The following is a 25,618-nucleotide window of genomic DNA, read 5'->3' on the forward strand; positions in this document are numbered from 1 at the left end:
CAACAGGCAGATTGAATAGAGAGACAACAGCAGGTAAACACGCTGGCAGGTGTACATGCAAAATCACTTCCTGCCTTCCAGACCATTCCCACTGATTGGAGATTAATGTGTCCATCTGGACTTCATTACGACCTAAACATTTTACGGAGCTCTCTCTTGGCTTTTTTTTTGGAGATAGGATAGTTAAATGGAGTTGATACGAGCAGAGGACAACTGCTATTTGCTGGAAACATGTTATAACAAGGAAGGTCAAAGGTTTAACACAGCTATCTGTTAATTGCCATCATAGCTGCGGATGCCAGTACAGTGTGTTCCCCAGATGGGTGATCAAAAAGTTTTCTCAACTTGTGTCAGTCCTAAAAATTTCAACAAATTTTCCATGTACGAGTCCAACATGATGATAACTACCAGTAGGCCCATACTGGTCTCACATATAGACATAATGAACCGAGCTGCTACTGAGCACTTCCCAAAAGTGTAAATAAAAACATGACAGAAAGCATCTATCTGTGTTTCTAAGTTGTTTAAGCAAAAATGATGATGACATTCAGCATGTGCCTCCACATTTAACGAACACACTCAGTTTCAGACTTCCGAAATCAATGGAAACAGTCAGTTTGAGGATATGACGGACAGAAAATGTCCTACAGGTCGGGCTGGTAATTGGGTGAAACAAAGTGTCAGGGTGTAAATGTATAGATCTGTGTGTCTTCACATCGACAGCTGTCAGTATGATGTCTTACACAGACAAACCTGTTCTCTCATGCCACAACCTTTTCTGATACTAATAAATTAAGTACGTGCTGCTCGCTAAAACGGGTGTTTCCAATGGAGCGAGGTCTGCCTACTGCTGCTCCTCCCCCCCGTTGCTTATCAGTTTTTGTATCCTACATCTAATGGGCTCAATGGTAGGACTTCAGTGTAAATAATGCATCAGAGTTAGATCCGAAAAAGAATATGGGGGCGAAACAGAATGCGATATAAAGAGACCATTAAAGTGTGCTTTTAGTTTCCCCTCCTTTAACAAATGCTGCAGACTAAAACATTATACAGTCTGTGTAAATTTGCCTGTAGCCTAAAGGTAGCACATTTTTAAATAACCAGTCAGCAGTTAAAATGTTTGAAGCTGCTGGGAAAGTGTAAGTAAAAATCGAAGTATATGTAATGCGCTCTCTCCATAAAGAATTACTGCCAAAGTGCCCTTTGTGAAAGCACTTAACTCGTAGTTACTATATTGGAAGCTATTCAGTGCCTCACAGCGGAGACCTTTAGAGGTGTGAGGTTTCCAGGTGTGAATGTGAAATAAAGTTGCTGCTGAAAAGAGCATGCATGACTGACATATTGTCCTGACAGATATACGAGGGTTTAAAAAAAATAAAGGCAATGGGGTGTTTAATGAGTGCGCAAGTTCTCCTTTCTTTTTCCACTCGCGAGTGTCTTTTGTTCCCACTTTAACTGCCAAATATGACACAATGCAAGACTCCTGATGAGACCGTTTTCTTCCCCAGGTGAATGGGCGCGACTTCTCCAAGGTTCAGCATGACGACGCAGTGGTGGAGGCCATTCGGCGAGACCCCATCGTCGTCCAGGTTCTCCGGCGAACCCCCGCCAGAGCCACGGCTGCTGTTGTGCACAACCACAGTGGCTCACCACAGGACGTGTGCGTGGTCGACGTGTGCACGCAAACAGACATCACCTTTGAACACATCATGGCACTGGCCAAGCTCCGGCCGGCCACCCCTCCCGTCCCGGACATCTGTCCCTTCCTGCTCTCCGACAGGTGAGGGGAAGCACATACTGTATGATTGTATGGCAGTTTTACCTTCCACCATCTACTTAAAGGCAAGTGAAGGTGATAAAGGCACAAACAGGTTGGACATCCTTCATCTAAATGTTGTTAAGCCAGGAGGTTGTTTTTTTTTCCCCCGCACCAAATGGATCTGAAGCTTCTACGAGGTTGCAGAACTGTTCTCTATCATATCATAGTCGCAATTAAACAGCCGTACAACAGTATGGAAACCCCCAGCAAATCTAAGCACTGCGATATCATTATGCAGAACCAAAGCTGCGTGCAATAATTGCTTCGGTGTGCTACATCCATTTTCTTTAATGGGAGCTTTTGCTGGGCGATTAAAAGCCAATGGGCTGGTGGAGCAGGCATTCTGATGCTACATCCATTCTGTGGCTATTTATAGGACTTTGCTGGGCCGCAAAATGAAATCAATTTGTCCTACAAAACTATAAATGTGCTCCTCCTGGTCAGTGATTATGGGGAGGCAGACTATTTACAGAGGTCATGGATTTTGAGGGGGGTGGTCGATATCTACATTGCTTGTTTGGTGTTTTGTTGCAAAATGAAACCCACATTATTGAAAAATTTGACCAAAAACAAAGTTGGTAACCCACCGATTTGGTTTACAAAATGAAACAAGGTTTGTTATGTTCCATGATGAGTGTGAAAAAGAAGCCAGTCAACACAGTAGGTGACCAACATAAAAGACACATGGAGATACACACTAATGCTTTTTAACACAACTGCTTCTTCTTCTTTTCTCTCCAGCTGTCATTCCATCCACACTATGGAACATGAGTTTTATGAATGCCCAGAGTACCTGTCTAATACCCCAGCAGAGGTGGAGAGGACTGAGGAGTATGAGTATGAGGTACGGTTGTGCATCATAAATGTACTGTATCCAGAACAAGAGCTATCCCGACCTCAAGGCTGGTATGAATTTTTTGTGTAAATCTTTGGGGTCCGCAGAGGATTGATTTTAATGTATTTGGTCATCCAATGATGTCCCCAGTTTCAGATTTTTACAATAGGAAAATCAAAGTCTGCAGCGCTCTGGTGGTGTAGGAGGTTTGGACGCTGCTAATCTGTGGCCCTCTTGGTTTACATCCTTTGTTGGAGAGTACACACAAAGTGCCATTTTAATGCAGAATAACACAACAAGGGTCGACTGACTCAATATTACTACCTATATCACTAAAGTCACAAGTAGTTTATTATTTCTCTCCATCGGGCCTGTTAACAGTCCTGTAAAGGCACAAAATTCCCTCAAAAAAAAAAAGAAAAAAAGGACCAAAGTCTAATAGGCAAATTGCCCTGGAATTCATTAATCACATTTATTCTTCTAATTTACAAATCTTTCATTTGCTTCTGGTGCATTTATGTTACCAGCCAATAAAGGATGTCTTCAGCAGACAGGTAGTTTTTAATGTAACGCACGTATTCAGTATTCCAATTAAGCATTAAATGGTCATAATGCTGTATCAAACTCATTTTGGAGCGTGAGAAAGATATTTACAAGCTATTGTAACTGAAGGAAATAGGCTTATTTTCCCCCTCGTTAATGCAGCGGGATATGAGGCCACCATTGTGTCAGTTATTCACAATCCCAGGAGATAATCCAAGGCTAGCTGGGATGTATGACGCTCACAAATCTCACAACAATACAAGAAAAATTGCCTAGCACAATAATACAAGAGAATTGGCTGCCCCCTCTCAAAGCAGCTTCTACTCCTCGGGTTGTTCTGCGTAGCGTAGCAAAGTCCCTGAGCTGGAGACAGAAGGCCAATCTTTATATAATCGTACCTGAAGAAAATCTCTCTCTGAAAGGCCTCCCCATTGAATTACCAGTGTTTCATTCACAAGTGGTTAGTTTCCCTTTTCATCATGAACCGTCTGTCAGAAATCTTTGTGCTTTCTTAGACAGCCACTTCAAGCTGAACAGAAATTATGAATATGCTCTGTGGTAAAAAAGCAATCACTCAATGTTTCAGTGAAAAAAAGAAAAAAAAAAACCGTGTAGCTGAGATCGTAATAAAAAACAGCTGATGACTCACTACAGAATTTATCCTATAACAAGACCGAGTCTGCAGCCAGTCTTTTGCGCCGTCCCAGTTTGAATACTTTTATTAGTACATTTACTCGTGTGGTACGGGAATTGTTAGCTTTGTCTGAAATCTCACACTGACATTCTGCAATTTCCAGAAATGTCCACATACATACATTCAACATCTCGGCTGGCTTTGTTTGTTTATTTTTGCCTTCTGATGGCTTCTATCCAACAGCAGTATAGTGGTACACAGTGTCGGATGGCATTTCAAGCAGGAATACTCTTCGAAATTTGCTCGGAAATATTTGATTATTAATTGGTAAAAACAGGGTAAATAAGGAAGAACAATAGTCACATTTACTATGATTTTTTTTTATTTATATAATGATGACTATTCGAATATGGTGTCCCATCCCTAGTGAAAAATAGGCAATCTTGTGTGGTCTTGTACAACTTGTATTTGTATAGTGTGGCGTTCCTCAACAGCCGTTTGAAAATAGATTTGTTGGTCCCTTCCTCTTCGCTACGTAGCCATGATGATGAGTGTCGAGGGTTAAAAGTGTCCATCGTTTTATACTCAATTAGTGGACCGGTATGATTGCACCATCGGGTTCTCGGTGCATTGCAAGTTTCGACACTTGACAGTATCAACGTACTGATGCACCAAAAGAGGCCAGTGTAAGTATGGAAGTACACGATTGAAGACAGCCTATTTCTAATGAATTCTATTGCAATTGATCATATAATTGGTAAGTGTGCGGCAGTGCTAGAATATTTCAGGGGATCACCAAAGTCATTAAGTATTATTCACTGGACACCATCAATCTCCACGTCTGACTAAATTCCACATAATAATGCATCCAGTTCTTTTGAGATGTTTCAGTCGAGATCAAAGTGGTGGACCAACTCACCAGCAGCTCTGTCCTTAAGAGCTGCATAACTAAAGACATAATCAAAAAAAAATCTATATTAATAAACAGACATTCTTTCAAATGCAATGCATTTAAAGTGGGTCTGTTTACAAGCTTTATTGATCTTTGTGAAAGTAGTTTATTTGTTTGCGTGAAGTTTGGTGAAAATGTTTCTGCAGCAAAGTTTAGATAAAACTTGATCAAAAACTGATGGTATTTATTTAAATCTGCCCACTACTTTACACATTGGGATTATTTTTCCAGCAGCGCCCGGTCGGTTCCTCCGTGACCGTTTCTACGGCTTTACATCTAACATTCACCGCCTGCACTCACAAGTGTCTCCAGTGTAACAGATGCATCATGCCAGTCAGCCGGTGAACCTCGAGGTCATGTCAGGCGACAGTGACGGCTGACATTTGCTGCCGTCGGTGATCTTCCCCGGTTTAATAGGCACTCCCTGGTTCAGTGAACTGCATTGTGGGTCATTAGGATTCCTCCGCTGCCAGCTGTGGCCATACCTTACAGCGTCGTCTGGATGAAAGGGTCTCCTCTGTGGGTCGGGGGGCGGGGGTGTGTGCAGTCATAGCAGTGGTATCAGAGCAAGGTCGGCTTTACAACAATCACGCGCACGCACACACAGACACCTTGCAGATGTACACACACACACACACACACCAAATCAGCTGTCCACACTTTCTGTCCATCCATGTGTATCTAACTGAAACATGAATGGCTTTCCTCTCGGATGAAACAGAGTAGGGTTGCTATTCGCAGGAACATTACTTCTGACTGACAGGCTCAGCTCCACTTCAAACTGATTGTCCACATGGGTACTCCTGCTGTCATAATACTCGCTATCCTGTCAGATCTAACATATTATTGCCAGGTAGCAGCAGAGTTCCAGCTACTAGTTTTAAATCTGTATGCTTTGATTGCGAAAAGAAAAAAAAATGAAGTTCACTGTGGAACAAGTCATTCCAATTACAATTCCCAAAGTTACTAAAAATGCAGGTGTGAATATTTTAATCAGAGAAAATATTTTGGATATTTGCATCTTCCTCCCAGGCAAACTAATGTTGAGTAATTTTAATGAATGCTCCGTTTGATTACAGTGCAGTTAATGAAGTGGCAGCAGTCGGCCAGACTGTTTGTTTGCCAAATTAGTCTTGCTTTAATGTCTTAATTATGGATCGTCAGCAGGTGCCAAACTTCAAATGTGGGAATGTTTTTAATCTCCTAAAAAACACAAATGAAACAAATATTGGTTCGTAAACAACTGCACAAGAGTCTTACTGAGCTTTGCGAGAACAAAGCAGGGAGATGTGGCACCACTTTTAAATAGTACAAGAAGCGATAAACTAAAAAGTAGGCGCTGCTACCATTAAAAGGGTAATGCTGCAATTAATATTGCTCCTCCATAACTTTGGGGAATTTGAGAAAGACATGCAGTATGTGGAACAACTTTAATATTAGGCTTGTGGGTTGACCCTGATTAAGGCCACAAGTTGAAACGCATTGGTCTAATATTAAAGTTAAAGTGTTGCGGGAGTTTTGACCACCCGAAGACTCTTTTCCTTCTCCGTGCACCTTGTCAGTAGGTGACGTTGTGCTACAAATTTCTACTTTGCTTCCACGGGAACTTAAGAAAGCCCACGATATCCAGGATTGTACTTTCTGACGAGCAAAACATAATGCTGGATTCCCAAATTTCCAACTACAGTTAAACCTGTTGTGCCAGATCTTTCAAAAACCAACGTTAAAAATCCACACAATCTGCAGTCTCAGTCCAAGTTAACTGTGATGACATCATCAGGTTTACCGTGTCACACCCTCCTGCCAAAAGAAAAGGCTTCGTGTTGTTGGCAGCCATGCACCCGAAATATACAACAAAAACTGGCAGGTATGGACGTGGAAGCATTAAAGCAGATACGAAAAGTAAAAAGCGAAAAAAAAAGATCCTGAAACATGATATCAATGGGAAGCTGCTCATTCAAAATCAGCTTTTCCTGACTGACTGAATTATCATCACTATGCTTTGAAGGTTGTTGCTATGAAATAGTAACAGCTGAAAGGATGTCATCATCTACAATGAGGAAACAATGAGCCAGTTAACATTAGACCTGACGGTAATTTCTTCTGAATGAAACATGAAGAGCATATTAAATGTTGCTACCAGATGTTTTATGTGGCCCTAGAAGACAGAATGCCACCTACTGTCAATACGTTTTTATTTCTCTATACGTTCGTAACATGTGGTAAATGCGATCTTTCCCATTAAAACTGGGAAACCACATACAGCAAAGATAAATTCATCCATTGTCGCATGCAATGCGAGCCGGATGAAATGGGTTTTTAAATCATTGCTGTGCCATACTTTAAATCCAGCAGATTATGATCCAATCATCACTAATCAAGCCTCTCCATAGCTTGAGGACTCACAGCATCTAGTAATCCGCTGAAGCCCAGCGAAGCACCTCACCTGACATTAGTGCTCCCTGATCTCACTGCGTGCATCTGTCCGGGTTTCTGTAGAACCGCCCGTCTACCAAACCGGTGAGGGGAAGCCACAACCAGCACACGGTGTTGCAATATTATAAACTCCTTACACACCCCAACCTTTGAAGGTCAGGGCTGTTTGCACAGGGGGTTAAATGCCACAGAAATTAATTTCTTCCCCTGTCAATCTTTGCTATCCTGGTTTCCTCATGACTAAAACAAAAAGGGGGAGGGGTGGGGGGCTGGGGTTTAATTCTTGCTCCCCCCCCTCATTTCACAACATCAGAGTGTTGAAATGAATTTGGCAGCGTGGGGTTAATAAAGATTGCCCCCAGAGTTATCTTTATGTGGTTACCTTTATACACAGCAAAGATCAAAAGGAACCAGCAGTGGATCGGCCTAAATATAGAGACTATTCCTGTGGGAGGGAACCAGTGACTGAAATACTGGCTTGAGTTTGATATCCCGACATTTCATTTAATTGATGTACACAATACACAACGGACCTGTGTTGGTGTGTTTCTATTTATATTTGATGTGATTAGCTGGTGAAGAGTTCTGTCCCTACATCATTGTACCGTACTGGTCCCCTTTAGTGTATCTTCTCGCTTAGTGTGGTGACCACCATAACTTCAGATCTTAGTCTTGTTGCAGCAGCACTTCATATAGATGAACAAGGACACCAAAACGCAGGAGACAGAAACATTGAAAAGGTTGGCGTTTGAGGAGTCCTGGGTGTATAGAACATACAAATCAAGTTGGTTCATATTTCCAATGCTTGGTATCATTTAAGCTGCAACATAGGATGCCTGTCCTATACTGTAAATGGTATGGTTTTAGAATCCTTCCACTCTATCGGGATGCAAAATAAAAATGTTTTGGTGTGTTTGTGTGTAACAGGAAGTGGAGCTGTGCAGGCCAAACAGCCAGGAAAAGCTTGGCCTGACGCTGTGCTACAGAACTGATGAGGAGGAGGATACTGGCATCTACGTCAGCCAGGTGGGGACAGAAACCAAGAGTTATTACATTTAATTATTGTATTTGGAGATTTGATGGAAACTGCTTCTTAAAATGCCTTCGTGAAGCACTTGAGTAGACAAAAAAACTCAAATATAAAAGATCGAGAGATAAAGCAGTCTTTTGGTAAAAGCAAACTCGAGGCCACACGATCAATTCTCTTTAGAGTAGGAAGTCATTAAAAGATGGCATGAATTCCTATCTTTACACATTCAAGCAAGTCGAATGGAATTAGGGAGGAAGGAAAGTTAAAAAAAAAAAAAATTGCCAGTCAAATATCAACTCCGAATGAGCCAAGCATGGCCAAAGAGGAAGTCAGGTTTGAAATGTGATTCCTATTCCTCCTCCTTTAACACGTTTTAATTAACTCTGAGCGACAACCTTCTCTTTCCCGACATAATAAGTTAAATGGCACATTCTAGCATTTAATGAAACCCATCTACCAAAAACACAACGCAAAGAGGGAAGACATTACAGATTGTTTTTGAAATTCAAATAGTTTGCAGCTCAAACAAATAATACTTCCTCTTGCAAATTTGTCGATAAGACAGAATGGAAAAAAAAAAAAAATTATTGCACCTTCTGAAACAAACCGTAATGAATGATGGAATTATGAGGGCTTTAAGCACTACAAAATAAATTAGAAAAAAAATGTTCAGTCTGATGGCAAGTGCACTTTCAATCCCATTAGGAGCACAAAAGCAGGGCTGTGAAAAGTAAGAGCTGCTATGGAGAATTGGCTCACCACCATAAGGCAGTATATTTAGCTCCTTTAAGTCTTTATAGAATTACTTGTACATAAATCTGTGCACTCCTGTGAACTGCCAACTATTCCTGTTTTTTCACCTGTTCTTCTTGAAACCAGAGGAAAGGCAGAAGAAAAACAAAAAGCAAAACAAAACAAAAACCACCAGCACCTGCTGAACAACAGATTGTGAAATGTCTCCCACTAACTGAACACTTCTATTTTGGTACTTCTGATAAAAAATTTAAAAAAAAAAAAAGGAATAAAAATGCTAATTTCCCCTCATTAAAATGTATGTATGGATAGTATCGGCGCGACATCTGGAAATACAGAACTTGTTTTTTTTTTTTTACTTCATTCCTACAAAGTTTTGTTTTTTTCCCACATGTCGCCATCTCTCTTGATCTTCAATGCAAGAACAAAGTTTATGAAATGACTGCAGAGGGCTTGGTGTGTTCTTGCAGCTTGTATTCATATCCATCGGGATACATTTTGGAAAAACACGGAGATGGTGATTCATTCAGCTGAAATAGAATCATGTCTGTGCCATAAACACTTGAGACCTTTCATGTTTTTAGTTTTTTTTCTTCCCCTTTCTGTCTCTCATTGTCTGTTACTCACGCTCCCTGCATGACTCGCTTTATTTGTGTAAAGACTTACATGATACATCAGTTAGTGTCAGTCTTTAGCAACTGAAATCTGGATGAATCTAAAATCTAAAAAACCAACCTGTATTATGTGAAAAACACAAGGTTGTCAGGAAGAAAATAAGGTCCTTTTCTTCGTAAAAACAACATTTTGCCTCTAACAGCGGAGATGAAAGAGCAGTGGTGAGAGAGTGGTACATCACTGGTGCATTTTTGGAGAATACTGAGACGCACAATGACGGGCTGTCAACATTGATTTCCATGTTCTTTTGTGCAGGTGGAGCCAAACAGCATAGCAGCAAGAGATGGACGCATCAAAGAAGGAGATCGCATTCTCCAGGTGTGTCTCTGTGACCAAAGTACATCAACACCAGGCTATAGTATGAATTCATAACTCCACTAGCATCTCATCTTCCTTCTCTTCTAGTTTTAACCCTTAGTGTTCTTTAAAAAATCACTGGAAGGATATTATCGCTGATATCAGCCTTGTATTTCCCCCCCCCAAAAAATACCCCATTTTCTGTTTAATTTTTTATGTGGAAAAATTCCTTCTTTTTTTTTTCTCCAAGCAGCTTGTAAAGCAATCTTTTTAGACAATATCTAAGCTGCTGGTCGTCACAATTCACAGGAGCAGGGATCAAAATGCACAACACCAAAAACACAAGGATTTAGGAAAACAAAGGAACTTTACTTGCACTAACTGGAGCAGCAAATAAAAAAGTCTAGGCACTTAAAAATTCTCACTAGAAACTAGAGAGCCTGAAAACCCAAGGATTTAGTTGCCAAACCAAGCTATGAGCCTGGGAGAATATATACCGAGTTGCTGATGACTGAGTGAGGCCAGGTGGGGCAGATTAGGAAACAGGGAACAGGTGAGGTGGGCGTGGTAGGCAGGAGACTGAGCATGGGGAGAAACATGGGAAAAGATGATGCCGTTGGGAAGATCAACATTTTCTTCAGATGTAGGCGGTTATCTAAGTTATGAAGACAAACCGTACATGACTAAAATTACAATATATTAGCTTGACATCCAAAGAAAAATGAACTTCCATGGCTTCTGCTATTTCCGTAAACGTCAGCAAACACGTCACAACGCGAGGACTCAAATCTTGTAGAAAATGTCTCGTTCCGACTTTGTGAATACCATGAAGAGGCCGTTAATGTGGACTCTTCACGTGTACACGGTGAATGTGACCTAATTTGAACGCGGTTACGGACTAGGGAACTTTGGTGGGCGGAAACAGGGAATGACATGACGAGAGACACAAGGGACCATAGGTGAATAAAAAGAGAGAGAGAGAGAGACAGGGACAAGAGAAAGAAAGAGACAGAGAGAGACACTCAGGGAACCTCTGCTGGGTAGGGAGAGTGACACAAGGAGCAAAAACAAAAGGAAATCAGACCGAACCATGAGAGCTGCTATCTCCAGTCAAGACAAGCACATGTATATTTAATCATCTCATTTTACCAGGGAAATTAAAGTCCTTACACCAGGCACTACATCATCTATAGGAACACTCCCTTTCACAGTCGTTCTCTGTCTCTCATTATGCAGAAACACCTATGGTCACTTGGGGGGGGCAGCAGCGCATGTGAATAGCTCTCTTTAAACATAATTGTTTGTAAGACTATGTCCACACTAATATGATTTAAAACACCCTTTTAAAATGAAAACAATCATTACACATGAGCCGTTTTCAAAATAATACTCCTTATAAATCGATACTAACGCGCCTAAAAAAAAAAAACCGCATGTCACATTCGTATTCATATATTCACATATTCATATTCACATTCATCACAATCATTCACGTAGACTGGGATTGGCACCCACAAATTATGCTTCATGGAGGGCTGATAAGGCGGGACACAAGAATTGTCATTAATTGCTCAAATAAAAGCTTGCTTCTTGTTCATGCAGGTAATTGTAGCATTATAAAATTGAACTGCACAACAGCTGCTGGAATAGACTACAAAGTAAGCTATGTTGAATTGAACACTGGTAGTCATGGCTGATGTAGTTTTTGTTTTTTTTCTGGAAAAGGGACAAGTGATAGGGGTGTAATGAATCAGGGAAGGACACAATCAGGCAGTGAATGCACATGCCTGTGGCATCGTTTTAAAAAAAATATCCATTTCCACCTGTTAAGACAAAAAAACGCAATCCCAAAGTTTTGAAAATAAAATGAGTCATCAGGGTTTTAAACGTCTAACTAGAGCTTTAAATGTTCATTGCAGTATACAAATAATAAAGGGGGTTATGGCAGAAGCGAGATGTCAGTACGTTGTTTGCTGAGCGCAAACATTATTAACCTTAAACACATGCTTCGAAATGACGCAATTTTATATAATGTTTTAAAGACATGTGCAGCTTCTTTCTGTACATTGAATTGTATCAAATTGTTTCGTCGCTGGAACACAGGATAAACAAAGTGAGGTTTGTACTCCTGACCTCAGGCTGACTAATAAGCAGCACCAGGTGGACAGTCCCTCTTTAAATCTTAATAAGGTGTTGCCACCTGTTTTTTTTTGGAACATGATTTTTTTTTTTTTTGTAATACAGCTCACCTAAATGTTTTTTTTTTCTCCTAACATTGTGCATAAACATACATGAACTTTCAAATATGCAGTTAATTATGTGGGAGAATATCAGAATATACATATATTTAATCTACAAATTGTTCAGATTACTCTGGAAACTAGTTAACGGGCTGATTGAAAACACCTTGTGCGTCTTAGCGCTATCCTCCTAATTGGCTGTTGCTGCTCTCTTGAAAGCCTATTTAAACCTCTGGAGCCACACAGCTTGTAAGGTGGCTTTCAGACCTGTTTGAGGGCGGTTCTGAAGAGTTGTGCACGTCTTCGTTCGCGTAATTGCCTTTTTTTTTTTTTTTTTTTTTTTTTTGGTATATTGGGGAATATTCTAATTCACAGTTGTGTGGTCTTGTTCGTGCAGCACCAAGAGCATTTAAAAGGGAGCCTATGATTTGCTTTGAAGCATACACTTTTGTTTGGCTTTAATATAAAATTGTGCTGGAATATATCACCTTGATTCAGACAATAAAATAAAACCTCTTGGGCAATTGCCCATGTATGTCTCTGACACACTTTGACCTGGTTAGAAATATATTAATGTTTATCACGTATAAGAACTGACAGTTAAGTTTTGACGCTAAATCAGATTAAAAAAAAATGTCACGTCTGTCTTTACATTTAACATCAATGCGCACAAAATATGTTTAGTCCCTAAAAAGATAAGTGCCTGACCCTTACTGCCCAAAATAAACAATGAAACAATGACTGTGTATGACATTCAAGCTTGTTTATATAAATCAGATTCTCTGTGATATTATTATTGATGTCCTCAGTACACAATATCTCAACGAGCTTCCAGTCTGAACAGTGTCCCAACATTATATCTCCTCCATATTTATTGTATATAGCCCTCTGAACGCCTCCATTCTCTCAATGTTTCAGTTCTATGAATGATTGTGGGGAAGAAAGCCGGGTGTACTCCTGGCCCTATTATCTTCTTCTGACAGCCTCATTACTCTAGTGAGGAAAAGATGAACGCCACCTGTCAAGGAACAGTTAATTGTATGTGTGGATGGTGTGGGGAGAGCTGACTCTCGTGAGGTCCGACTGCGCGCTTGCAATTGACTGTCTTTACCGAGCGCGGAGGCTGCCAATGCATTTTCCGACAGATCTGCGGAGTTGGAGCAAGTGATGGCAGGAAGGAGAGAGAACTAAGAAATATATATCTATATCTCTATCTCTATATATCTCCATATATCTCTATATCTATATATCTCTATCTTTATATATCTCTATCGCCATCTATCTCCATATATTTCAATATATCTCTATATATCTCTATATATCTCTATCTCTACACACGAGTAATCAAGAGTGAAAGAGAAAATCGGGATAGGACTTGGGGTGCAAAATAGGAACAATAATTAGTTGTATTACACTCCTCTTTTCCGTCATGTTAGTCAAAATCAATGATAAAATTCCATATTCTTTTACTGGGACTTGATACCAGGTCTTTCTCATTAACATGACCCTCTTTACTGCTCTTTGATGTACAGATAAATGGCTGTGAAGTGCATGACAGAGAGAAAGCCGTTGCCTTGTTGTCAAGTGAAGAAGCAAGGAGCATCACACTGCTGGTGACGAGGCCAGAAATCCAGGTAAACACCTGCACACACATGTGCAGCCCTCCTGCCCTATCTTGACAACCTATGTCATGTCAAATAAAAACAGCTGCCTGCTAAGTGCCTTTCCCTTTCCTTTCCTGTCAGTGGGATTGTTTGGAGATCCTACACACACACACACATTAAGAACCAGAAAGCGAGAGATGGGTATCTGACAAGATGTTGTGATTTCAGCTGGAGGAGGAGGCTGCATGGCTGGATGATGAGCAACAGGAGCTCGTTGAGGAGCTCAAGATGGAGATCCTGGAGGAGAGGCGGAAACAGAAACAACACAGATTTGACAGGGGAGATGAGGTGAGAGAAACGAATCAAAACAAGAGACAAAACATGTCCATTCAGGAGGCAGAAGGTGTTGGGGAGAAAAGGTGGAAGGGAAGGAAGAAAACATTAAATAAAACAAGCCTAGAAAGTTGATATTGGATCATTCTGCAAGAACTTGAAAATTCTTGCTTTCTACAACATCTGCACATGGCAATTTCTGTATGGTTCAGATTAGGAAAAAAAACCATGGGTAGGACAAATTAACTATGGTTGAGCTTAAGTAACCAGAGCAGCTGGAAAGAGTGTGGTTACCGTACACGCAAGAGCTTGTAAATTCAGTCCTGCATTGGCACCGATCATTGAGGTGCACAATTGTCCAAAATGGACGTAATTCCTGGGAATACTTCGCTCTCCTTCACGCTGCACCGTGTAACCAAATCCTAAACATCAACAAGTATAAGCTCTTGCAACTGAATGCAATTTCCATAACAATAATATTCTCTTGATACACCAGCATCAACCTGAAGAAGACATGACAACAGACACGGCTACCTGTTCCTCCAACAATCAAGACAGCGGGTTTGGACGTAGTTCGGACAGTCCGGAGCACCAGCCTTTGCTTGCCAGACTCCACAGGAGGAGCCCGGCCCATTGCCTGAGGGATCGCTGGCGGGCAGAGCATCCACACACTAGGCGAGGGGTTGTGCCACAGGAAAACCAGGGTGCAAGAACACTGTCCACAGGCCAAGGACATGAAGGGGTAGTGAGTATTCGCAATAGCGGAGGAGGGATCTTAGGTTTAGAGAATCGCTTTCAGCAACTGCTGGAGCTCAAGTGTCAAATCCGGAACGGGGGCGAGTGTGGGGTGTACTCCATTCGACACAGTATAGAGTGTAGCCTCACTGAGCAAGGAGGAGGGGACGGAGATGTTGAAGATGATGTGGGAGGAGGGGGAGGGGTGGAGCAGGAGTTGAGGATGCTAAATGAGGAACTGCGCAGCATTGAGCTCGAGTGCCAGAGCATCATGCAGGCCCACCAGCTCCGCCAGTCCCACCAGCTGGAGCACTCGCAGCCGGCGCCCTGCTCACCAGGAAGGAGCCCCAAAGATGGACGCAAGCGGCACGGCTGGTTGGCTGACATCCACGAACACCCAGAGAGGTCTGACAGCGACAAGGTCCGCGAGAAGGACAGCTCCAGTGCCTACAACACAGCGGAGAGCGCGCGGTCAACTCCACTGGGAATGGAGAGATCTCCTGACCACTCTCTGCAGAGACACATCAGCATCACCAACCAGAAAAACCTCAGACTGGCCTCTTCCACACCCTCCAGTCCCGTCCCAATCCCCAAGCCCCAGGGCACAGTCAGTCGAAGCAGACCAGCAGATCCAGGACCCGTTATCTCGAGCAGCCCGGACCAGAGCAACCCTTCCCGCTCTGAGTCGGACCCTGCCCTGCCTGCGGACGATGAGAGGTGTGAGAAGAAAGGCAGGACCAGAGACTCAAAGAGAGGGCTTCCTTACGGTTCTCCGTATCAGACAACCCCCTGCCATGGCCAGGGAGGATCAAGGCAGCTCCAGGTATGTATCATGAAGAAGACACGCTGAAAACGTCTTTACGTAATAAAAACCGGGACTGTTCTAACAATGTTCTCTGTATTACAGAGCTACATGCAGCTGCTACAGCAGCACTCCTCCCTGGAGTACTCTCAAAGCCAGCTCAGTCTCCTCAGCATCTGTCGAGATCCCGTGCACCGTAACGGACGCCCCGGGGAACCCCGTCTGGAGTGGAAGGTCAAAGTTCGCGCCGACGGTACACGCTATGTTGCCCGGAGGCCTGCTCGAGACCGCATACTGAGGGAGCGGGCACTCAGAATCAGAGAGGAGAGGAGCGGCGGCATGACCACAGATGACGATGCCATGAGCGAGATGAAGATGGGCCGCTACTGGAGCAAAGAGGAGAGGAAACAGCACTTGGCGCGGGCCAGGGAGCAAAGAAAGAGGAGGGAGTTCATGCAGAAGAGCCGCCTCGAGTGTCTAAAGGAGGGACCAGCGAGCGGAGCTGAGGGCAAGAGGGAGATTAATATCTTAGAGCTCAGTCACAAAAAGATGATGAAGAAACGAAACAAAAAGATCCTGGACAACTGGATGACAATCCAGGAGCTGATGAGCCACGGGGCTAGAGTCCCAGAGGGCTCCAAAGTCCATAACGCCTTCCTGTCTGTCACAACTGTTTAGCAGACATGTTTTAGACTGCTTCTTAAGAACTGAACACTTGTATATCAGGTAGCCTGCATTTAAGCAACATCTGCTTGGTTTTAAAAAGTGTCCGTTTTTTTTTTTTTTTACATGAATTCAAATGTCAATGCTGTAGCATTCTGAAGCAAGTTTGTAACTATCACTCTAAGAATGTTTGAATAGTTCCTCTCATCATTACTAGACCTCAGCCATTCAAAACATGACCTTTTTCCTGTTTTAAGACTGGCGTTTTGGTAATGCACTGGCTTTGCGTAGCATGTTGGTTCAAACGGATTCACGTAAAATACTGATGAACCGACACATGAACTTCGTGTGTACCTCAGCACTGTGTTTCCAGTCTCTCCATTCTTATGTTTCATTGCATATGAAGCGACTTCACTTGCCTCGTTCAAAGTGGCGTTTTTTTATAATGGGCGGAAATACAATATTTTTCACACTTTGTAGAACTCGGTAACTCTTTTTGTAAGGACATTTTTACACGTCGTGTCAATGTACTGTAAACATCTTAATGTAATTTCTTATTTATGTTTGTATCACCAAACCGTCATTGTCAGAGGGGGACACTATTGATTGTACTGTAGCCCACACTGTATGCCAGACCAGCACAGCGAGACATGAGAAACCTTAAAAAAAAAAAAAAAATCACAATAGCTCTCTCAGAACACTCCTTTTATTGTCTGAGATCTCTGAACAATGTATAGCACTCACTTTAAAGCACTGAAAATATCAATATGCCATCTCAAAGGCTCATATTATTCATGGGCTGGGAGGGCTGTTTGAAACAGTTTTACCTCAACTTAATCAAAACTCTGACCTATTGTGTATTTAAGTGAAATCACTGACTTAACCTTTGACCCTTAATTTAAAGCTAAAAGTGTGAATTATGTTAAAAATGTGAAGCAGATTCATATTTATATTGTTTACGGTTATTTGTATTTATTGTAAATTAATTTTGATGGTCCTTCTTCTATAAATGTTTCGCATTAACTGGCTGTCCTTGAAAAAAGCCAGGCTTTTCAAGTCGCTGTCAAGAAAATGGATCATATTCGCAGCTTTTCAACTCAAAACTGCTGCTTTTTACTGTACAGTTAATTGAAGAGGCCTTGGGTTCGGTATTTGTTCTTGGTGATGTTTCTAATAAAAGAATAATAATTTTAAAAAGTGAGTCAGAAATATTTGTATTCTAGTCAGTAAATGACCTCCTGAACATTTACTTTTGAAGGGTATTTATGTTTACTATATTAATTTACTCTTAATGTTTTTAGCCATTCTAGCAGCGTGGCTCTGGGGATGGCAATGTCAGTTGTTGTAAATTAAGTAGGGAAACATACCTGCTAAAGATTCAGCTCAAAGCACCTCTGAGCCTCACGGAGCTGTTAGCCAATTAGCACTTTTGCATTTAAAATGAATCATCCTTAAACTGAGTGTCTAGTTCAAGGAGTGGACTCCTCTTTTGTGGCTGGTGACCTTGTGGTTACTTGCATCTGAAACATGGTAAATATTAGCTGCTAAACATCAGAATATCTGTCAAAATCCACATCAGTCACAGTCGGGTTTCTGTTATCCTTCCCCCTACTTGGTGTCAAACACAAAAAGCCCAAAAGTTCTTAGTGATTCAGTTTGAATGTCTCCATCAATCCCAGCGTGCATTATGCATGCCGGGACCAGCCGTTTGCATGTTTGCATTTGAGAGACTCGCTTATAAAAGTATACTCTGAAGAAAATGTCTCCTGCAGAGAAATAACCCATTTGATTCCTGCACACTTGCATGTCCATCAGGCAGGGACTTGCCAGAGAAAAGGCAGTCGTGCTGTTTATCTCGGCTACATAATGAAGGAACTACCTTGTGGTAAGTGCTGCAACCGATCAACACTGTGCAATCAGCTACACTATAAAAACGTGAAGTCTCTTTGTGAAAGACTACTGATTGAAGGCAAAATGGAATTGAATAGGAATGACTGCTGCACCTGGAAGACTCACCACACCTGCCTCCAACCTGTACCACGCCAGATCTCCATATTCACCCTCACAAGAAAATCATAAAGCGTTTTGTGGCTCGATAGCACACGTAGTAATTTAACTTGTCGCTACAGTTTACGGTATTCATGTATTCATACTGGGATGACTGATTGACAGTGTTGGGGGTGGGATATGGGTGCAGGGAGTGTGTGTGTGTCCATTTAGCAATAGGGAGCATGAAAGCTAAACTATACTCCCATTTCAAAGCATTAAGGAGACACCAGTGAAGTCTCTTCATCCCCTGTCAGTCTGCTGTGTCTGTCCACAGCCCACTGAACTGAGGAATTAATGAGAGACATCAGACTGGCATTCCCCTCACCAGCGCCTTTGTGCATAACATTAAATCAGGTAAGCACTGCACCCACTTTTCTCACAGCTTCCCATCTACCCGGTTATATCTGTGTGACAGAAGTGGCACATGAACTGAGGAATAATTTGCTGTAATCAACCAAGTATTATGAATGATTAATCCCAATGTGCACGGCAAAGATAATTGAATTTGAATGTTGATCTATTACAAACCATCAGTATTGCGGTCGCCCAGACATGAAGAGCCTTGGATTTCCATACATGTATAAACCACAATAGCATGACCAAAATACATAGCTTAATGCTAACGCTTTGAGGCTTAGGTTGCACACAAGATTTTGTCTTTCAAGATAAAAGAATACCACCATCACTCTATGGGATAAGCTTTCACCAAGGCGAAATGCCTTTTTGTCAGTGTTTCATGTAGTTAACAGGAAATCCACTCCTCACAACAACAAAAAAAAGGAAAACATATTTCAAGTTTTAAGATAGAGAGGCATGGGTGTTGTAAATACCATGCCGGGTGGATATAGTCACTACTGTTAAATGTCTGATTAACTGAGATAAACGGTCTGAACAACGACACATCATAAGCAGATTGAAATTGTGAGTTCAAACCCCACACAGTACATAAGAGTTAAAGGCATAGTTTGACACGATTGGATATTTACTTTTTTGACAAAGTTCAGTGAGAATGTTTGCACCAAAGCCCTATTGGTCTGGTAACTACATAACTGCATGAAGCTAATGTTATGTTTGACACGTGCGTGCACGAACTGTGGCGTCAACACCGCGCCATAATCTTTTATGCTCGTCCCTGAGATGTATTTGACTCTGCAGTCTTCCTCCTTAATGGTGTGTCTCAGCTGAGAAATATACAATCTCCACTGCTGGAATAGCAATAAGAAAAGGTCAGAGTCTGGCATTTTGCCTGTACCATCTTTGGGTTTAGGAGCCAGAAGCATAGCCTTTAGATAAAAAGAGGACGCAACCTCCATGACATCACGCACAGGCTTCCTAAAGAGCAGTTTTGAAGATTGGTTCTGGGTTCCCTGGCCGTCGCCATCCTGGCAGTGCCTGACTCAGCCTTATTCCCGGCAAATCCAAAAATTGGCAAGGAAGGAGCTGGCGCCGGACAAATAAAGCCTGGTTGCTGCCCACTGTGATGGCCCCCACCTGAGCAAAAGTTTCACTGCTTTTTCAAAAGCATACTGCCCATTTTCAGATTTTCCTCACAATGTTTCATGATCATATCATTTTATTTTAATTCATAAACTTACATGAAAATAGCAGTCAATAGTTATATACATGACAGCTAATAGCAGTGTACGATGTGAGGGAAAACTGTAGTTTTGTGACAGTGATAATTTGCAGGTAAACACTTGTCCAAAGTGGTGCGTTTGCTTGAAAATGCCGGTATAAATCACATCCAGACAGCCCTCCGCCACTCAAACTAGCATCTTCCCTTTTAAGGACATTATAGAAAATATTATAGGACACTATACAAACCAGCAGGAATGAAAGGAAACCAGCAGGTTACATTAAGCAGAGCATTTCAGCTGTGAAATATACTGAAAATTAAGTCTTAATAAATATGGGTGCCTTCTAAGGAAATGGACTGCACTTATATGGCACTTTTCTACCTTAATGGACTTTACAATTTCACCTCTTGCTTATCCATTCACAGTCACATGGCAATGGCGGTAGAGCTGCCGTGCAAAGTGTTGGCTTGGCCATGAGGAGCAGCTCGGGGTTCAGCGTCTTGTAGCCCAAGGATACTTTGAATGCGGACAGGAGGAGACGAGGAGCAAACCGTAAACCATGCAAGCGGTCGACCAACGAGGTTATTTTAGTGTCAAACTGTTCCTTTAATAAATGTGCTTTTGGTAGTTTTTAAGAGAAAACTTTGCAATGGAACAAAATTAAAGTACAAACCGTCATCTACAAAAAAGGTGGTTTAATAAGATGTTGTTTCCATTGTTTTATTAAATACACAGTGCAAAGGTGCTGGCATTTTTTTTTTCTTTCAATTCTTTGTTAGTTTTGGAAAAGTTTGGTTGATGTTGTTGGACACAGAGTAGTAAGATGTGCCCTAAACACTACCGCACGTGAATTTAGCACTTCCTGATTCCTCTTCAGCCATTCTTCTCATCTAGATCTGTCTCATACAAATTCCAACAGCTGAAGTGAGCAGAGTGGGCGTAGTGCTGCAAGGTAGTGCAGATGAAAAAGCGCAGCATCCTGGGCTCTCTTTAATCTAACGATGCCTTTGAAGCAGCAGTGAAACTAGAACAAAGTCAGGTGTTCTTTGCCGAGATGCGGGTTTAGACACTGTGACGGGAAATGGGTGACACATTGTGCATGTGTTGACTGTGGGTGTGTCCTTGAATATGATTATAGATTGTGCCATTTAAAAAAAAAAAAAAAAAAAAAAAAAAAAAAAAAAAAAACAGGAGATCCCCAGTTGATGCTCCATTTTAAGAAAGGAAAAAAAAAAACATTTCTGTGGAAAAGTAGCATATCTGTGGGTTAATATATTTAATGTGTCATTGCAAGACAACAGACAAAACCTTAACAGGAATACACACAAAAACAACAACAACGACGACAGGACAGTCACAAGAGTCAAATGTTTTGTGTGTTAACTTGGTGTTCTATTTATGTGTCTTCCACATCATACTGAAAATAAGTAAGGCTGAGAGCAGATACAGAAAAGGAGGCGGCGAGCTATGGGAAAATATAGGCGAGAGAAAGAAGCAAAAAATTCCAATGCTACAACAACTTTGCAACTGCCAATTCTAACTTGGAAAGAGGGCCAACACAGAAAAAATGACAGTGAAACACCCAAATGCTACAGCCAATATAAAATCAGCACTTAACCTTGTTGGCTAGCTTGCCATGACTCCATCACTTTCACCTGTGTGATTGCACACACAATCATGCGTACTGTTAAGTCTAAGGTTGTGTCGACACTATGGTAAAAAGTTTACATACAATAGTCAATCAAGTGGTCTTGATATTTTAAGCATTTCAATTCAACAAGAGAATCATACTTTTATTTATGTTTATTCTGGAATACTCATCTGAAGTGTGACTGTCCGAATTCATTCGCATGTACTTGCAAATGTTTGACAATAAAAGCTTTGTTAAAAATGAAGGGTTTCTGTCTATTGACATTTTAAGAAAGCTTATAATTTGAAAAAGATACATGAAGTGTTGAGTTTGCATTAAGCCGTAAAGTAGTCATTTTACGGTAGCGGATTAAAACAAGGCTTCGAGTTGATGTCGGGAATCAATCAATACACCTTAAATTTCAAAATGACATCTTTGACCATTGCATTTGTTTTTATTGGCTGTTTTACATGACATTCGCTTTAGAGATGATTGTATTTTCAAGCAATTAAAAAATGTAGATGAATTACAACCAGATTTTCAACAAGATCAAGAGAACCGTGAACGCGGTGTTTGGAGAAAAAGGTGCGGAGCGTTGTTTCGGTGCGCTCCGGCAACATGACACCAATGATCTCGCACTTTAAAAACGCTGTGCACAGCAAAATGAGGGGAAAAAAAAACAATTGGAGATGTGAACTCCATGCTCTGCTCTGGCGTAGATTTGAACAATCAATGTTGTTTGTCATGCCAACAACAAGCCAAGTCCATCGTACATTATGATATGCAGCACAATCAAGAGTTGTGTCTTATCATGGAATAGACCCCTGATTGGGGTGGGGTAATGACTGATCATTTTCCATTCATTAAACCTCTATTCGTGGCTCCAATTATGCGCTAATGACGCATTCAGACTTCTAATTAACAAAATGGATGTGTTTCGCTGTGTTTTCACCATGAAGGACAACTAACCGTACACCAGTGGAACTTCAGTTCCAAACCCAAAAATGTCACAATTATTTTGTTTTATACCTTTGCTGCTGCAAAGATAGTGCTCTCTATAGTACCGGTAAATAAAAAAGATCCAGATCAGACAGTGTTGTTTGCTCAAGTAAGCAGAATTTCTTCAAGTGTTTTTATATGAGGATCCATACTACAACAATATTACAATAGAAGTCATTGTGCAGTTTCAGCAGCCTGCTGTTGCTTTCTTTTTGCCACCGCCGTCTTTTAAAAACCTCTACATTCACAGATCTTGCAGTGCTTAGAGCTATTATTTTCAAATGAAAACTCATGCAGAGCTGTAGCACTCACAGTAAAGATGGCTCAACTTGTGCTTAATAGGTGGTATAAAATATTCAGAGGCCCAGCCTCTGTGCAGGTTTAGCACTTGAGATAATTGGGACAAGTGTGTAGAAAAGGCGAGGAGGGGGAAAACAAAGAGGCTGTAACTGTCCTTCTGTGGGCTGATGGAGATGAGGAAGATGTTGTATAAATGAGCTTTTCATGGTTTTCAAAGATTTGCTAAATGTGGCCCACTTAGTGTGTGTGTGTCTGTATTAGAGAATATTGCATGATTCCCTTTTGGTTATTGTCATTTTACCTGAAGGACTGCATGTTCCTCCTCTGAAGAGCTTGTTGGAACACTTTAAAAACCAACTGGAGTAAATACAAAAAAAAAACGGTTGTATGCTTACAACAACCTGCCGTTTCTCAAATCCTGAAAATCTGACATAGTGATCAACAAATTTACATTATAAGAGATTTAGTCCTCAGCCAGGAGAAAAATAAATACATTTCCAACAAAATGTTTGATTTTTGTAGGTGGTGCTTCAGATTTTTTTGGAACGACGTTATAATGACTTGGATAGATCTGTAATATTAGCATAATGCTTTGAAACAGTCCTTTTCAAGGATTGTTTCTGTCTCAGCAGTGACAACAGCAGCTGGTTGCAGCTGGTTTCATAACCCAGCCGATCTAAAACCTGGTCTATCCTGAGAGACAAACGTATTCTGTTTCAGTCTCTCCTCTTGGGTGAAGGCTTTGATTAGACAGTGATGTGCTCAACTATTGATCTGGCTGACTGCTCCTTATCTTGCTCAGTTATTACTGGTTTACTGCAGGCGTCATGATGGGCTTAGTGGTTTAGAGTGTTGTGCAGGGAATACCAGCTCTTCTCTGCTTGGGGGGGGTCAAAGCTCCTCTGAGTAGAGCAGAGGATGTGAATACACAGCTTGTTCTAAAACTAGTTTTCTCAAATATTAAAAGAATATATAAAAGTTTAAAGTAAGTAATATGTTGTCCTTCTTTTGTGGAGGCTTTTGTCTGAGTGGGAGAAGACATTGATAACAAAAACCATCCCAATATGCAGTCGTTTGCCAGATAAGAGAAGAAATCGCTATCCTGAAGTGCAGAAGAACAACATCATGCTGGGAATTGCTTTTTCTTTGACCAAGAGCAGACCTGGCTTAATTTTGATCTACTGGATCAAAGCCTTCATAGCAACATGGTTGACAGAAATAACCATGGTCTTCTAAAGACAACCAATTGTACATCAGCCCCAGTCTGCCACAGCCCTTTCCTATTTGGGGTCAATTGTACATGCAGACCTCAGACTCAACAATATCATGGTTGTGGACTGCCGGCAGCCGCCAGAGACTAACCATTCCAAGGACGTCATCTCTTAGCTTGTTTTAAGATGGCTGTGCACTAATGATGAAAAAGTGAAATACTATCTGTTTTTCTATCAAATCTAGGTGAACATCAGGTTGGTTTGCAGCACCTAAAGTAAAAGTGAAACAAACTTTAGTGATTCAGTGGTTCGTCTCCACTTTAAGTAAAAGGTCTATAATTTTCACATTTTCAAAGGAGACTCAACTGGAGGGTGCACTTCTTTTGATCCTATTGACCATATGGAACACTGGATACTGAGATGTTTTTACCAAATTACTTCAACCTCCACAAATAGCTCCCTGAATGGCCTACTTGGAAATGGGGCCCCTAACTAAGTGTCATTAGGCCTGATGAAAGCAAATTGATTTCAGTGGCAAGAGGATTTCCGGAAGAACAAGTGCCTCCATGAGATTATGTTAAAGGGAATGTGTTTTCTTTTCTCTTCTGTGGCAACGGTGCACAGATGGTGCTCGCAATCCCTGTGAAGCTGTGAAAAATAAACACAGGAAAAGAGACAAGTCCCACTCAGCGCAATTGATCTGGGTTTGAGACGCTGCACTGTGATGTTGTAGTTAAGTCACTGGGGGGGCCAGAAGGTCTAAGATCCCTTGCGGTTGAATGCCTCCCCTAAATAGTCAAGTTGCAGTTCACTTCCATACCTAACCAGACTCATATAACTTACGAGGTGAGGTTTATTAAGGAATATTTCTGTGTCTGCATGCTTGGCCAATAAAGCTGATTGACATTAGACGATGCTTCACATACAGATGTTGCTGTAAAGAAGCTACAAATTCTATAACATGGATTATTCACGCACATCTTTAACCCGACAGCACAGAAGAGCTCTACAAAAAAAAAAAAAATCACAAGAGTTTTAAGGTGGACAGCCGAGATTCGTTTCACCAATTCAGTATCCGAACAAACGTGAATTAATCTTTCCTTCTGTATTAAATAATGGCAGAACATTTTGATGTTTGAGTAAAGTTGACCTTTTGGATATAACGTGTCATCACTTTAGCATTTTTTTCCTATTAGACATTTGTGTGAAATTTTGTCAGAATTAGCGTATGACTTATGGAGTTTGTATGCCCACAAATGTGTTTCCTGTAAATATTTTTTGCCAAATTTAGCTAAATTCTCTCGAGGCGTTCCTATAAAATATTGTGTTCACGAGAAAGGGAAGGATGTGTGGTCACAGTGACCTTTGACCACCAAAATAGTATCAGTTCATCCCAGAATCCAAGTGAACGTTTGTGCCAAGTGTATAGATGTTATGTGGTGGAGTATTTTTCCAGGACCCAAATGCAAGCACACAGACTCGAGGTATAAGTTCCAAAAAA

At 41.3% G+C, this 25,618-nt stretch overlaps 1 protein-coding gene across 1 annotated transcript in view; it reads left to right on the forward strand.

Annotated features, from left to right (window-relative positions):
* The window catches only part of pdzrn4 (PDZ domain containing ring finger 4), a 38,674-nt gene extending 21,171 nt beyond the window's left edge, over nt 1-17,503 (forward strand). The window contains exons 2-9 of the mRNA XM_069709260.1: nt 1,509-1,780; nt 2,561-2,663; nt 8,147-8,245; nt 9,933-9,995; nt 13,747-13,848; nt 14,047-14,166; nt 14,648-15,709; nt 15,794-17,503. Of these exons, the coding sequence (XP_069565361.1) occupies nt 1,509-1,780; nt 2,561-2,663; nt 8,147-8,245; nt 9,933-9,995; nt 13,747-13,848; nt 14,047-14,166; nt 14,648-15,709; nt 15,794-16,366 (2,394 nt within the window). The 3' untranslated portion in view covers nt 16,367-17,503. The remainder of the gene's footprint in view (nt 1-1,508; nt 1,781-2,560; nt 2,664-8,146; nt 8,246-9,932; nt 9,996-13,746; nt 13,849-14,046; nt 14,167-14,647; nt 15,710-15,793) is intronic.
* Nucleotides 17,504-25,618: the final 8,115 nt, after the last annotated feature.

The sequence above is a fragment of the Brachyistius frenatus genome, unplaced genomic scaffold (assembly GCF_029030835.1).
Source record: "Brachyistius frenatus isolate BFR_SWC_R1_liver_20210118 unplaced genomic scaffold, ASM2903083v1 Contig_81, whole genome shotgun sequence".
NCBI lineage: Eukaryota > Metazoa > Chordata > Actinopteri > Embiotocidae > Brachyistius > Brachyistius frenatus.